At 39.6% G+C, this 15,203-nt stretch overlaps 1 protein-coding gene across 1 annotated transcript in view; it reads right to left on the reverse strand.

Annotated features, from left to right (window-relative positions):
* Window positions 1–406: 406 nt before the first annotated feature.
* Window positions 407–15,203, reverse strand: part of tspan2b (tetraspanin 2b) — a 37,398-nt gene continuing 22,601 nt past the window's right edge. The window contains exons 3-8 of the mRNA XM_084099576.1: window positions 10,228–10,325; window positions 9,787–9,861; window positions 9,610–9,693; window positions 9,144–9,206; window positions 7,486–7,569; window positions 407–3,341 (exon numbers count right to left, since the gene is read on the reverse strand). Coding sequence (XP_083955702.1) covers window positions 3,276–3,341; window positions 7,486–7,569; window positions 9,144–9,206; window positions 9,610–9,693; window positions 9,787–9,861; window positions 10,228–10,325 — 470 coding nt within the window. The 3' untranslated portion in view covers window positions 407–3,275. The remainder of the gene's footprint in view (window positions 3,342–7,485; window positions 7,570–9,143; window positions 9,207–9,609; window positions 9,694–9,786; window positions 9,862–10,227; window positions 10,326–15,203) is intronic.

Consider the following 15,203-nt stretch of genomic DNA (forward strand, 5'->3'; position numbering starts at 1 on the left):
AATGTGGAGAAAAAAAAAACCTTTTGATTTATATGTAGAATGAATGGGTAGTAAAAGCATACTTTTCACCTTATGACTGCAAGCTAGTCACACACGCGCGCGCGCGCACACACAAATATAAGACTCAAGCCTGTCATGTGATACAACATGGATTCAAGACTGTGCTACTAATATTTCACATCCAGTGCCTTCCAATGCAGTCAGTTAAACAGACAACCAGTGATGATGTAATGTGATGAGGGGCCCCACTAAGGTCCTGTGGTGTATCCTACTCGGTTTGCTTGAGAAAGCGCACTCACCCATGCTCCCATAAAAATCTGAATTTAACGGACGGCCCTGTTTACATGGTACGTCTTATCTGTGACGTGTCGCTGGTGATATGAAAATCTGAAAAACACAAGACTCAGAAACTTCAAACAAGTTTATTTGTTCTCGTGCTGCAATGTTCCTGAGAAACTCGAATGCTATTTTTGAACTTGTTCTCCAGAAAATAAATTAAACACACAAATTATAAACACTAACATCAAAAAAACTGCAGTGTTATGTTTACAGTACAATCTCTACATCGTTTACACAAATTGTAAGAATGACACACTAAAAATTGTTTACAACACAGTCTCTACACAAAAGCTACAAGCTCCATACTATTTATTTTACAGTCTGAACAACCACAAATGGTTTGCTGTTGGGTATAAGGACAGAACTACTTCAACAATGAATGTGAACGAAACACCTGTTTCATGTGTTACTCTCTGTTAGCATCGACTACGACGTATCCTAATCGCTACTCTAATGCCACTTCAACTTGAGGAACTTCAGCAGTGATGCACCAGCAGAAATATATCTGACCAACCAAAGGCTGTCCCATTATAAATAATAGAAAAAGAGAGATTTTGCCCCTTTTCCAATCCTTTCATGAAAAAAAAGAATCATTCAACAAAATATTAAAGGATTAGTTCACTTCAGAATTAAAATGTTCTGATAATTTACTCACCCCCACGCCATCCAAGATGTTCATGTCTTTCTTTCTTCAGTTGAAAAGAAATTAAGGTTTTTGAGGAAAAAATTCCAGGATTTTTCTCCATATAGTGGACTTCAATGGGGTCCAATGGTTTGAAGGTCCAAATTGCAGTTTCAGTGCAGCTTCAACGGGCTCTACACGATCCCAGCCGAGGAATAAAGGTCTTATCTAGCCAAACCATCTGTCATTTTCTAAAAAAAATAAACATTTATATACTTTTTAATCACAAATGCTCATCTTGCATTAGCTGTGATGCGGCACGCATTACATAATCACGTTGAAAGGTCATAGTGTGACATAGGCGGAAGTACAGGCCTAGTGTTTACAAAGCGAACGTGCAAAGACTAAGTCAAACGGCATTTACCAAAAAATAAATAAAAGGTAAAACAATGTTGTCGGACGATTTTGAAGTTGGAGGAGAAAAAGGCCCAGCCCTACCCTACATGCGATTAAAAAAAGAAAAAATTGTGGGATTCCTGGGATCGTGTAGAGTCCTTTGAAGCTGCATTGAAACTGCTAAAATTTCGACTGAAGAAAGAAAGACACGAACATCTTGGATGACGTGGGGTTGAGAAAATGATCAGGAAATTTTAATTCTGAAGTGAACTAACCCTTTAAGTTGTCTTTACGGATAAATTAAAGAAGGCACCTTAATATTCAAATGCAAAAATGAAAAAACACTGGCCAAAGTTGCCTCTATACACATCAACCGCACGATACAGATCTTCATGATCACAACAACTATAGTAAGAACTTATGAAACTCTCACACAGCTTTGTACACAGAAATGTAAGCGTTTAAAAAAAAGTACATCAGGACTGAGCCAAGTTCAGTTATGTGGAAAATTTGGTTCATTACAATTTGGAGATACTTCAGTGTTTATTCCAAAATTTTTAATTTGATCAGTTGAAGTTGAAGGGTAGTTGATGGAAAAACATAAAATAAAATACTGTCCAACATCCAGATTTTAGGGTTAAAAATGTTTGGGTTCAAAAGTGTGAGACGTTGTTGAAAATCCGGAAAACAAAATCTAATTAAAACCTCAAAATACGCCATATGGTGCAGATGTACCTTGAGTGACCTGAGTTCATGCCCTGGCTCGAGGTCCTTTCCCGATCCTATTTCCCTCTCTCATTACTTCCTGTCTTAACTCCACGGTCCTATCCAATAACTGGCAAAATCACAAAAAAAAAAAATCTGCCAAATGCAACCAAATGCATGTGTAATTTATTCATGCATTTCATATAAATGCATGTTTAAAATAGTTTTAGATGTAGCGTGTCAACCTTAAGGACGCTGCTTGGACTGCTATCAACTGGTGAATGAATCAAACAAATGATTCAAATGCTATTCATGTCTGATCCGTTTCGTCTTCACAGCACAGATGGTTGGATGCAACCACAGACAGAGAGTATGGCACCAGATAGTGTCAGCCTTGAGTCTTTACTTATAGCTACATGCATAAAATAACCAGGCAACTCCACACCACAAGATCCACAGTGAGAATGAGTCGATTTGGCTCCATCGAGACCCAGAACACCAGGCAGTAACGTTATCAGCTGTTGCATAACAGAAACCTCGCCAGAGTTCAATCGCAAGAAAGCGGAGCTGGAAATATGTGTTGGTGTGTTTCTCCTGAAGTGGAAAGGACATGGAGAAATTCCGAAGCAATGCTTAAGGAGGCTTACTGAACAATATGGACTTCAATGATGCAAGGATTCCTCCAGCAGAATGCGAGTTTAGGGTTTTCTGTGCATGTGCGTGTCGTTTTGATCATTCATAAATGTTTATCAATCTCTTGGTGACAAAGAAGACTACTTTCTTTGTGTATAAACATTAAACAAAAGGCATCTATGGGTCTTCTCACCATTCCCACCAGCCGTGGGTTTGCCACAGAATCCCTGGCATCAAATTACACAATATTTTTATCTGACATCTGAAGCCACACAGCAACAGCTAAGAATAGCATGAAAACGCAGATCAGCGTGCACTAAAACTGAAGTCACAATCTAAATTACATTATTAACACACATTTTTTTTGTCGCACTTGGAAAATCCAGCTCTGGCACCTAACCAGTAGGCATTGAATAATGACAACCCAGCAATTTGAAAGGGTTAAAACAGGATTATGTGTACAGGATTATGGACATGGAGTTTGTTTTCAGCTCCTGAGTTTATAGGATGGCAGAAGAACCCCTTGAACTTGGTTGGAATGTTATTGTTGTAAATGCGTGTCAGGGCGAGGAAGACTGTGTTAGATCACCTCCCTGCTGTTCCGGATTGCACAGCATAGGACCATACTGAAGATCATGCCAATAATCTGTAAAGAGAGAAGATGTTACACATACACATAGTTGATGGCACTGTTTGCTTCCTTAATAATTATCTCTAATCTTACTGTATACAGTAGGTGCACATTATTCTGAACTGATCGCAACACAAATTTTGGCTGAGAATTTACCCTCAAAAGATAGTCATTATTGAGTTAAATGAGAAAAGCATCAAATGGACATTACCAAAAATTGCTTTTGAAAGAAACATTTTATGTGATTAAACAGAGAATTTATTACACATAAACGTTGTTTAGGCTACAACGGCCATGATTTATTATTATTCTTTTTAAAGGGTTAGTTCACCCAAAAATGAAAATTCTGTCAGTAATTACTCACCCTCATGTTGTTCCAACCGCGTAAGACCTTCGTTCATCTTCGGAACACAAATTAAGATATTTTTGATGAAATCTGAGTGCTGGATCACTTCTCCATAGGCTGCTAGGTGACCAAAACTTGCTGGCCCAGAAAAGTTATTAAAGAGATCGTTAATATAGTCCAAGTGACTACAGTGGCTAAATCTTAAGTATATCAAGCGACGAAAATACTTTTTGTGCGCAAAAACAAACAAAAATAACGACTTTATTCCACTATTCATTTCCTTCTCTCTGGGCCTCTAGTTGGTTCACGTAGTGTTTTTGCACTGCGCGTCTGTGTTACACGTCACCACGTAGGCTCACTATTGGCCGACGCTGGTCATGTGTGTGATGCGTGTTGACGTGCAACACAACCAACTAGAGGCCCAGAGAGAAGGAAATAAATAGTGGAATAAAGTCGTTATTTTTGTTTGTTTTTGCACACAAAAAGTATTCTTGTCGCTTGATATACTTAAGATTAAGCCACTGTAGTCACTTGGACTATATTAACGATCTCTTTAATAACTTTTCTGGGCCAGCAAGTTTGGGCCACCTAGCAGCCTATGGAGAAGTGATCCAGCACTCAGATTTCATCAAAAATATCTTAATTTATGTTCCGAAGATGAACGAAGGTCTTACGCGGTTGGAACAACATGAGGGTGAGTAATTACTGACAGAATTTTCATTTTTGGGTGAACTAACCCTTTAAGTGAAGTGATACTCTACGTAAGAAAATAAAACTGCCTGTAGATGGCGGTAAATGTCTAAATTAATAAGTCATTGAATCATTCATTCATTCGATTCGTTCAACCGGCTAATTCATTCAGTAATGTAAATTATTTTCTTTATGAATTGGCAATTGAATCATTGGTCAAAACGCAGATTTGATTGATTCGCTCAAAACGTAGATTTATTCTGAAACGAAACACAGCTGTGTGTTGCTCAGAGACACACAACAGTTCAGCTGTGGCTTTTTTGTTGGCAAAATTACGACAATAATAAAATAGACAATATTGTGTCTAAAATTTAACACAAAATTAACTTATTTATTGAACCGTTGAATATCACATTTGCACCCGTGCTATTCGGGACAAAAACATCACTCGTTTGACATTGCTTAACTATGTCATATGATATAAATATAAAACTCATACAGGGGCATTTTTGCCTTGATATCTTGAATTTTAGGGGCATTATAACCACATTCAATAGGCTCCATCACACAGTGAGTTGTTTCCCTGGATCATGTTCGTCACCAATCAACTGTATGAAATGACTTTCGTAGGTCTGGGTGTAACGTTTTGGTCATGTTTCATGTCTGTCATGTGATTCCCTGTCATAGTCATGTGATCCTGCCATGTGTTCCCTTGTCTGATGTGTCATGTTGTCATTGTTTCATTGTTTCACAGGTGTCACTTGTACTGTCATTAGTCCATGTGTATTTAAGCCCTCATGTTTGCCATGTGTCTTTGTCAAGTTTTGTTGGTCCATGTCTCACTGGCTGAGGAACTTAACCATTTCTTTGCCCGCCTTGAGGTTAAGAAACTCATCACATTTCCGCCAACCTCTGACACCTGCCATCTCACCCTACAGGAACACGAGGTGAGACGAGTGCTCAAAACAGTGAACACAAGGAAGGCTGCTGGCCCGGATGGAGTATCTGGCAAAGTACTCCAGGCCTGTGCCAATCAGCTTGGTGGGATCTTTACAAAGATCTTAAACCTTTCACTGACATTAGCCATCATCCCACCCTGTTTAAAATCTGCTACCATCATCCCTGTTCCTAAGGGCGTTTTCACACCTGAAACCACACCAAGGTCCAAACCAAAGTTCATGTTTTGATACATTTTATACATTCGGTAAGTTTTGGTTTGGTTTCACATTGCAATTATGCGAGCGCTCTAAAGAACTTTACATGACATACTTGCGTCCTGTCGTCATCATCTACATGGCTGCATCTTGACATTGCTTGGTTTGTAAACGGACGTGCGTCTGACGTCAGCATGTTGTCAATTCGGTGGGTAACTTTGACAAGAATGAATGAACAGACGCATATCGTTGCCACTATACTGTTATCATTACACCATTACTACCTGGAGCACCAACTATACTCGAGGCTAGTTCAAATTCGCTAAATGAACATCCTCGTTGTGCGAACATTTTATCGTCGACGGCAGGAAAGGAGGAGAAGACTGCAAGCAATCCTGCGAGAACCACCGGAACTTGTAAATGATCTGAAAGTCCGAACCATACAGAAAATGCTTTTACACTAGAAACGAACCAAACCTTTGAACAGTTTGATCCGGACCGAGACTACCTCTTTTTGTCTGACCAAATTTCATCTGTTTGGTCCGGACCGTGGTCTGGGGGAGGTTTCACACATGTAATTTTGATTCGGATCAAACTGAAAAGTCCGGAAATCCGGACCAAACAAGGTAGGTGTGAAATGCCCCTAAGAAAGCAACCACAAATAACTTACATGATTACAGACCGGTTGCAATAACACCAATTATCATGAAGTGTTTTGAGAGATTGATCTCACGGCACATCAAATCCAGCCTTCCCTCCACCCTGGACCCACACCAGTTTGCATACAGACAAAACCGGTCTATGGAGGATGCGATCAACATAGCCCTTCACACTGCACTTAACCATCTTGAGCAGCAGGGGACCTATGTAAGAATGCTCTTCGTAGACTACAGTTCAGCGTTCAATACAATTATTCCAGTCATTCTAGCACACAAATTGACTGAACTGGGCCTCTCTCCTTCCATCTGCACCTGGATAAAGCACTTCCTCACAAACCGCCCACAAACTGTTAAGATTGGCCCTCACCTCTCATCCACCATCACGCTCAGCATCGGCTCCCCACAAGGCTGTGTACTAAGCCCTCTACTCTACTCCTTGTACACACATGACTGTACTTCCATCCATTCTACCAACAAAATTACAGTGATTGGACTCATCTCAGGAGATGATGAATCAGCCTACAGAGATGAAGTCCAGAAACTAGTGGTGTGGTGTTCTGATAATAACTTGTCTCTGAACACTTCAAAGAAAAAAAAGCTAATTTCTGACTTCAGGAGGCGCAGCGTGAAACCAGCCCCACTCTATATCAATGGAGACTGTGTGGAGAGGGTCCACACCTTTCAGTTCCTGGGAGTCCAAATATCCAACGACCTATCTTGGTCTGCTAACACCTCAGAAATAATCAAGAAGGCACAGCAAAGGTACCACTTGTTTAATCTTTTGCCCTCAGGCAGACGGTACAGATCCTTAAGAACAAGGACCACAAGACTAAAGGACAGCTTCTTTCCAGTGGCAATTCGGACTCTAAACTCAAAAATGCACTAATGCACTAAAAGCAAAGGTCAGGGTTAAAATACTATTCCAGTCACGTTATTTAACTACATTTATTATTTTTTTTATTCCAATCTCTCCTCTGTCTATACTGCTGTCTTATGTAATGTGCAGTATGTCAACGTGCAATATCACCACTTGAACACTTTAATTATTATGACTTAAAACAAATGCACTAAATAAGAGGTTAATGTGAATACTAAGTCTGTAACTGTAACTGTATAGTCTAGAGTTTATTTCTTGTTGTGGTTATATGGTTGTCTGGTTATAAGGTTATATGTATGTCTTTCAAACATCATTCAGGAGCAGCGCTCCTACTTTCGTTGTATGCAAATATAATGACAATAAATGCTTTCAATTCAATAGAGATGGAAATTAAAATGTACTAAATTGACTACATTGAAATATTGGAATTTACCATGACTCCTGCGATTCCGATTCCCACATAACCGACGATGAAGAGCTTACTGTTGAAAAACTCTTCAATGGCCACGTCACATTTCTGCAGACAGCGAAACACACTGATAGTATGTTTCTTTTAGTATGTACAACATCCTTCTACAACAGTGGTTCCCAAACTTTTTCTGCCAGGCCACCCTTTTGTAGAAAAAATATTTTCAAGTGTCAGAGCTTTGGAGTACGAAATAAAGCCGGGCATCAGTTTACTGTCTGGGATTTTGTCGTGACACGCCGCATCCATGGCTTCTATTTGCTTTGTCGAGTCGTGCTGCTCGCGTCTGTTGTAGTTGTTTAAGTAGTTTGAAGTAGATTTATTGTCTGATTTACGTTTACCTGGCACTGGCAGTTTTTTCACAAACTTGTCCATTCTTATTGCAGAACCATGCTACCCTGGTAATCCAGAGTTCTCGCGAGAGCACAAGTTGAATTTGCTCAGCGAGTTACTCTGGTGTCGAGTAATGATGCTCATTAAATATGCCCCTCGATCTGAGCTGCACCAATCACATCGGGTTATCTGATATAGGCGGGCCAGAGGCGAGATAAACAGATGACGACAGCGCTGTGACGTCGAAGTCATTAGTAAACATTGCAAGATGACTATGGATGAATACAAGTTGTTTGAAACGGCTTTGGCCGCTACAATGAACGAGTTAGACTTGGCTTTTTATCTAAAACAGAAGACGCCGCTTGAATCATTCCTTTGCAAGAAGGACGTTTTTGCTGTTTTGCCGACCGGATACGGTAAGAGTCTAATCTACCAGTTAGCTCCGCTAGTAGCTAAGCATATGGGGCTTATTGTTGTGATTGGTCGTAGTGTTTTCCTATTGCGTGCAGTGAGATTTTCAAATGCATGCTTGGTGCCGCCCCTCGAGCTGGCCGATTTTCATTAGTCGACGCCAGACCATTAATCTTTCAGATTTAAGTTTGGATTTCCAGGTTAGAACCATGCATCATTCATTTATTTTTTACACGGCTCCCTGCAATACTCAATTCTGATTCTTAAATCGCGCTATCTAGCGGTCTGTAATTGCACGACAGCAACCGCTACTACTAATAACACACTGCTCAAGTGGGTACTGTGAGACATTTTGATATAATAAAATATGTCAAATTAATATTTTGTGTTCAATTATGTGGCAAGTAGCCAGATAATAAGCGGGATAATTTTTCAGTGGGGTCTTGTATCATCCTGAACAGGTTTCTTTTGCATAACAATTTGCCAGGGATGGACTAACACCCAGGGCACTAGACCAGAGTGGCGGCCCGGACAAGCTGGCGGGGGGTGATGATGGGGGATGGGGCGACCTGTCAACACCACCACCCATACGCAATGAGAAATCGGAGTGCTACGCTACATTGTTAAACCCATACGCAATGGGAGATCAGAGCACTAGCGCACGGCCGTTTCGTAATCCATCCCTGCTGACTGTACACTATCCCGCACCCCCCTTTTATAACTCCGCACCACCCAGTTTAGGAACCACTGCTCTACATAATTCAGTTTCAGTGCATGTTGAACAGGTGTCACACTAACTGAAGGTGTTTACAATTTTCAAATTCTAAACATACTGGTATTTACCAAACAAACTTTCTCCTTATTGCATCAGAAATCCTCACCTGGATTGATTCGATGCCTTGACACCAAGTGGGCTCCATTGTAGATGAGCCACAGCAGTTCAGCTGCAGATGTGAAGCATTACAAATTCAATCATTCATGACAAGGTTGGGCAAATATACAACCTTTATATTATATTTAGTATATTAATGTTGTTAGTGTGAACTGAAACTAAAACTATTTAAAACTGATAATTGAAATAAAGCTGAAAAATACAGTAAAATAAATATTAGATGAAATACTAATTCAAAATAAATTGATACTTATAAATTATATTTATATTAATAAATACTGTATAAAAGCGTATAAAATGACATAAGCGTATGACATTTCAAAAATAACCATTGTATGCAGTAAATATTGGTTCCATTTAGAGTGTCTCAAGCACGTGTAAAACTTTTATATTTATTATTCCTGATTAAATCAACAAAGAGACACACAAAAACTTTAATAAAAGTGTAAACTCACAGTGATGTAGTAGGACTTGACAGTTGCATTATTGTTGTTGTCTCTGGCTGAGTCGTTATAGAAATTTTTTATTTCCTCAATAATCTACATGAAACATTAATAACAATGCGTCAGAAACGTCAGACTAATATCATTCCAAATGAACTCTGAAGCAACACATTTCCAGTTTAGTAGTACCTTATCTTTGTTGAGAAACCCAAACACTCCTGCTGCAACTTCTGCTCCAAAGATGACCAGAAGACAGGTGAAAAACTGCCAGGCAAGAGAGACACAGCACCTGGGTTACTTCTGCTTTATTTTCCATATTTTTTTATTAAATAAAAGATTCTGTTTTTTTTTTTTTACTCCTTTCTCAAATTGAAATGTTTAAAACAGCATAAGCATCAGTAAGATAATGTATTTGATAAATGATGTGATGTTTTGTGGTATTAGTTGATTTGTCTCAATCTAAAACATTCCATCCTGTTTGAAAAATGACACATTTAGTATGTGCAATTTTGATATATATTTGATACTATGATATTATCAAGATTTTAAAAATGGTTAAAACATTTTTACAAAATTTATTTGAAGTTGACATCCGTGTTAAACCAGAAGAATGATCACTATCTCACTCACCAATCCCAGCAGGCACTGAGACTCCCTCACAGCACCACAGCAGCCGAAGAAGCCCACCAGCATCACCAGACCCCCGGCCGCAATGAGGATATAAACCCCTGCGCAGGACGCAAGAATAAGGCAACGGTCAACAAATAACATGACAGGTAATATAACGACCAGAACCACATGTAACACACCAAGCCATTTTATGCTTTTTCAGCACCAACTGATGGTAATATCTGTGAAATTTTGAGAAATAAAAAGGCCTATTGTAAAACGTGTAATACTGTTAATGGTACAGTAACTAAAAACAATATTTATTTTAAAAATATTTCAAATATTTATTAAGCTCAAAGAGATGATGGATGTTTTGAAAGCATTTTTTAAATCTGTTGTCATTGCAATTTCCCACCAATATTAAAGCTTGAGGGTTTAAGTGAAGAAATTAAGATTTAAGTATTGTAATCTTAGTGTAAAGTATAATAATTAATATACAGTACTTATTATTACAGTGCAGGCTTTTATATAGGCCTTAGTGGTCCCTAGTACTGTATCTGAAATCTCTTTCCAAAAATTCAGCCTCAGTGCAGAATTATAGCCACTACAAGCCAGTCCCAGAATGAGCTTCCTTCAGACGGGCCGTTTCGGTGTCTGTAGCTTTAAATACTAATGAGGAGGAGAAAGGCGGCGCAAGGTGGAGGGTGGGTGTGGCCTTGACCATCTTGCGGCAACGGTACCATGCATGTTTACATTGCATATATTGCAATGGCACGAAGACACGCAGTCGTGTTTCCAAATGGTTAATAATAAATTCTATTTATTTAATTCTATTTTATTATTTTATTCATAATAAAATATTATGTCTGGATACGGTACTTTATTCGGATGGTTTACAGTTATTATCATGTAGCTAAAGCTAACCTACTGTTGCCTTTTCATGAGAGATCTGTAACGTCTGTAATTTATCTTATTACAATTACATCAAGCTCTGCGATCTTGAAATGCGGATATCACGCGCGCCATATAACCAACAGGAAAACGGTTATACAAAGAAGTGTACAACACTCGCGTTACAGTGTGTGTATTCACACACATACTTGATGCTGTCTACCTTTACATTAGCGCAAGTAACTTGCATAGCTGTATAGCTAATGTTACAGCCACATTCTATGTGTAACAAGCTAGGTAACCATAAACAGTAAAGCAACAATATATCATTAGTTGACTTACTTGTCCGAGGTGTGTAACGTTAGCTGAGCCAAAGAGAGTTGGTACTGATCCAGACTTTAGTTTCAGACGTTCAGCAAGCCCAGCTCTGTATTGACCCTTCGGTGTACATCCAATTATTGAGCAATTATTATGCTTCGCTCGCTCAAAAGCCATGATATCTCTCGTGGACAAACTAAAATCGCGCGCGCGTTCTACTTCCTAGCTCATTTTCTCATGGGCGGAAAATATTCTCTGGGCGGGCGAAGCAGAGAAAGGGGAGGTAACATTTCTACTTATAACGTCATAAGGAGGAGATTCAAGATCAGCGCAGTTGAGCTTCCATTTTCTCAAAGGCAGAGAAAGATATCAAAAGCTTGATTTACACCGATTAAAATTTCTAGAAACTTGGGGACCATATACAGGCTAGGGGAACTCATATTAATGTTAAAAAACCTCAGAAAGTGAAAATTTCATGTCATGGGACCTTTAACATAATGACGACAGAGTTGCGACGGTTCCCTGCTACTTGAAAACAAAGAAGAGCTGCTGCTGGCGAACAGTCTTTCGAATTGGCTTTGGCCGCGACTCTGGAGGACTTGGAGTTAAGTTTTTCTTTGAGAAAAGAGCAAAGAACGGCACTTAAGTCATTCTTAAAAAAGGAAGATGTGTTCGTAGTTTTGCCGGCCAAATATGGCAAAAGCTGAATCTATCAAACGTTAGCTCCGCTGGTGGGAAAACGCTCTGGTTGGTTGAAGCGCTGTCCTATTGCGTGCAGAGGGAATTTGAAAGACAGCCGTTTATCCCGCCCCTCGGATTGAGCCGTGTCTATGGTGAGTTGCCAGACCCAACATCTTGATGTAGGCTAAGCAATATTAGCAATAATGCAGATTTCAAATGATGAACACAGTCCTGTTCCATCGGAGAAACTGCCACTAATGTGAATGTGAACGCTAAAGAATAACTTTCTCCAGGTATTGGACCTGTCACGGTTAGGTGGCTGTAGCGAAGCGTATACTCAAACAGATCTTTAATCCAATAATCAACACAAATTTAACAGGAGAATCACTATGAGATTACACAGCCACGTACACATCGACGTTAAACAATACTGTTATCATACTGAAACTGATGGCTTAAATACACAGGGCAAACAAAGGAGCTAACGCATTAATTAACAAGGTAACAGGTGAGTGGGATGAGTTAATGAAACAGGAAAACTTGGTCAAAGGAAAACAGCAACTGAACACAATGAAAACTAAGGGGCTGTTTACACGACACCGTTTTCAACTAAAAACGTAAAACTTTTTATGTGTTTTGGCCGTTCATTTACACGACAACAGCGTTTTGGGCGTCTCTGTGTAAACAACGAAAACGCGAATCTGTGAAAATGATGACGTCATGCACGTGCATTATGTGTTCAATCTATAGTGTTTCATCGCCTTCTAATGGCCTGGCAGCAGAATACAGCATTTTTTGTCGTTTTCGCGGATCCGTGTGAATGGGGATCGTTTTGACAATGGTGTCGTCTGTACGCGGACAACTTCTCAGTTTTAAACACATCGTTGTCGTGTAAATGTACCCAATGGTTGGCCACACACTTGAAGATTTGAAGATTTTGCACCTAATTTGCACCCCCTAGCCAGTAGCGCGGGAAAGTGGGGGGCTGTGGACTAACATAATATTGTACTTTAAAAACGTGAAATAAAAATAAATAAATGGACAGCGTTAACTAACTCTATTATGCCTAATGTACTGAGTGTTCAAGCTATGGAGAAAATGAATAAAGTTTGAATTTGTCATGCTTTGTTCCGATCGATCAGAGCTCGTGAGCGTAGAGCCCATTTCTGAATATTCCGCTCCCTCGCTCATTCCGCTCAGGGTCGCTCGCTCAACCCAGAATGGCCTGCTGGTTCGAAAATATGTGGAATAAGGGCTGCCTCCGACTAAAGTTTTTTCCTAGTCGACTAGTAGTTGTTCATTTAAGCCATTAGTGGACAAATCGCCCCTTTATATTAATTTTATTACTTTATTGCTAAATACAGGATAATGAGCGTGTACATAATATAGCCGCACTCAAGCGCACGGCCGCACGCATAAAGACTGCCACAATAAACCTGCAAAAGTATGAATGTGTCAAAAATAGCAAGGAGACATTTAATTGTTTTTTTAATAAACTGGTGTTAATTCTGTGTCGCTGCAAAGATGAATTTGGCGATGCGGACTCGCATGAACGCCAGAGAGAAATACATGTGAAATGCACATTTCATATGGATTACATCAGAGAGTAGCCTATTTCTTTTCGTTTTGAATAGTTTCGTTTAAAAGTAGACATTTCACGCTTTCTATAATAGATAGCCTATATTTCTCAAATCTGTGATGCACAAGCTGAGTTTCGGCGCCCTCCAGTTCACGTGCAATGCAAGTGAATGTGTCGGCGTCTTATTACATTGTCTGCTATATATTTGCTTCTTATTTATTAAATACAGGCAATTGGTTGATAAAACATTGATCAAAATTAAGATACAATTTATACAAAACGAAAATCTTTTAAAAATTGTCTTTATACAAAACAAAACTCAATGAAGTGGTGAAAATCATGTCTCCAGTCATATTTCGCATCTCATGATGTATCTTTATCTTTCTCATGCTGCATATGCTCACTTTCATAATCAACATTGATTAAATTAAAAAATAACATTAGCCTATAATATTTAAACATAAATATGAAACTAAATGTTTTCTTTAATGGCTACAACACATATACAGTACAGAGAAATTTTATGTCTTGTTGTCAGCCACAACATAATGACGTCACATATTTTCCAACCCAGCCCCCAGCCCCCAGCCCCCCTCGCATGAAACAGCTTCCAGCGTGCCTGCCCCTAGCGATGGGGGAGTGTGGCCTGATTCAAGGCTTGTCGCAAACGACTTTTTGGCCACAAAATCCTTAATTGTATGTTGTCATTACGATTATTTTACTGCTCCCGATCGCGTTGGAGCCGCAAGATCCCAAATCGTAAATATCAAACATGAGATCTCAGTGAGATCTCGTCTCACTGTGGAAATGCTACTACATTCGACAGGCTGTCCGGACGAATCTTCTAGTGTGCATTCGGAGATTATAATGCTAAAAATTGGTTGAAACTGTCTGTGATCTCCCACAGTTTTAAATCCTCTAGTGTGTCCCAGGCCTTAGACAAAACAGAACAACCCTGACAAGACTAGGACTGGGGCGGTTACCGCATTACCGCAATACCGCGGTCACATGATGCCTACCGCGGGTCTGAGCTCGTCACCGTCATCACCGAATTTTTTTTTTGATTTAAAGCGGTTTACCGCTATACCGTGGGAATTTCTTGCTTTTCAACCGCGGTAAGAAAAAATCCATACCGTTCCAGCCCTAGACAAGACCTCTTTGTCTTGACATTGATTGTTAGTTTCAGCAAACAGCTTCATCATGCCAAACAGGATACTTACAGAGGTGGGGATACAATCTTGTATAACCAGGCCAGAAACAGACTAACAAAGACTACTCTGAAAAGCTGAAAAAACAGTTCTCAGCCAACAACCCGGCAACAATCATCAAATGGCTGAGGATCTGAATGTGTTTTACTGTCAATTTGAAAAGCCCAGTCTCACACCCCACACCCACTCTGACCTGCACTTCACACAATCACCAACACCTCCTGCAACCCCCCCCTCCTGCTATTCAACTTAAAGGTGGGGTATGTGATTCTCTTTTTTGTCCATTTATTCAAAATCATTTGAAATCCTATTCCTAACCC

Source organism: Abramis brama (assembly GCF_963993115.1).
Source record: "Abramis brama genome assembly, chromosome: 22".
Taxonomy (NCBI): domain Eukaryota; kingdom Metazoa; phylum Chordata; class Actinopteri; order Cypriniformes; family Leuciscidae; genus Abramis; species Abramis brama.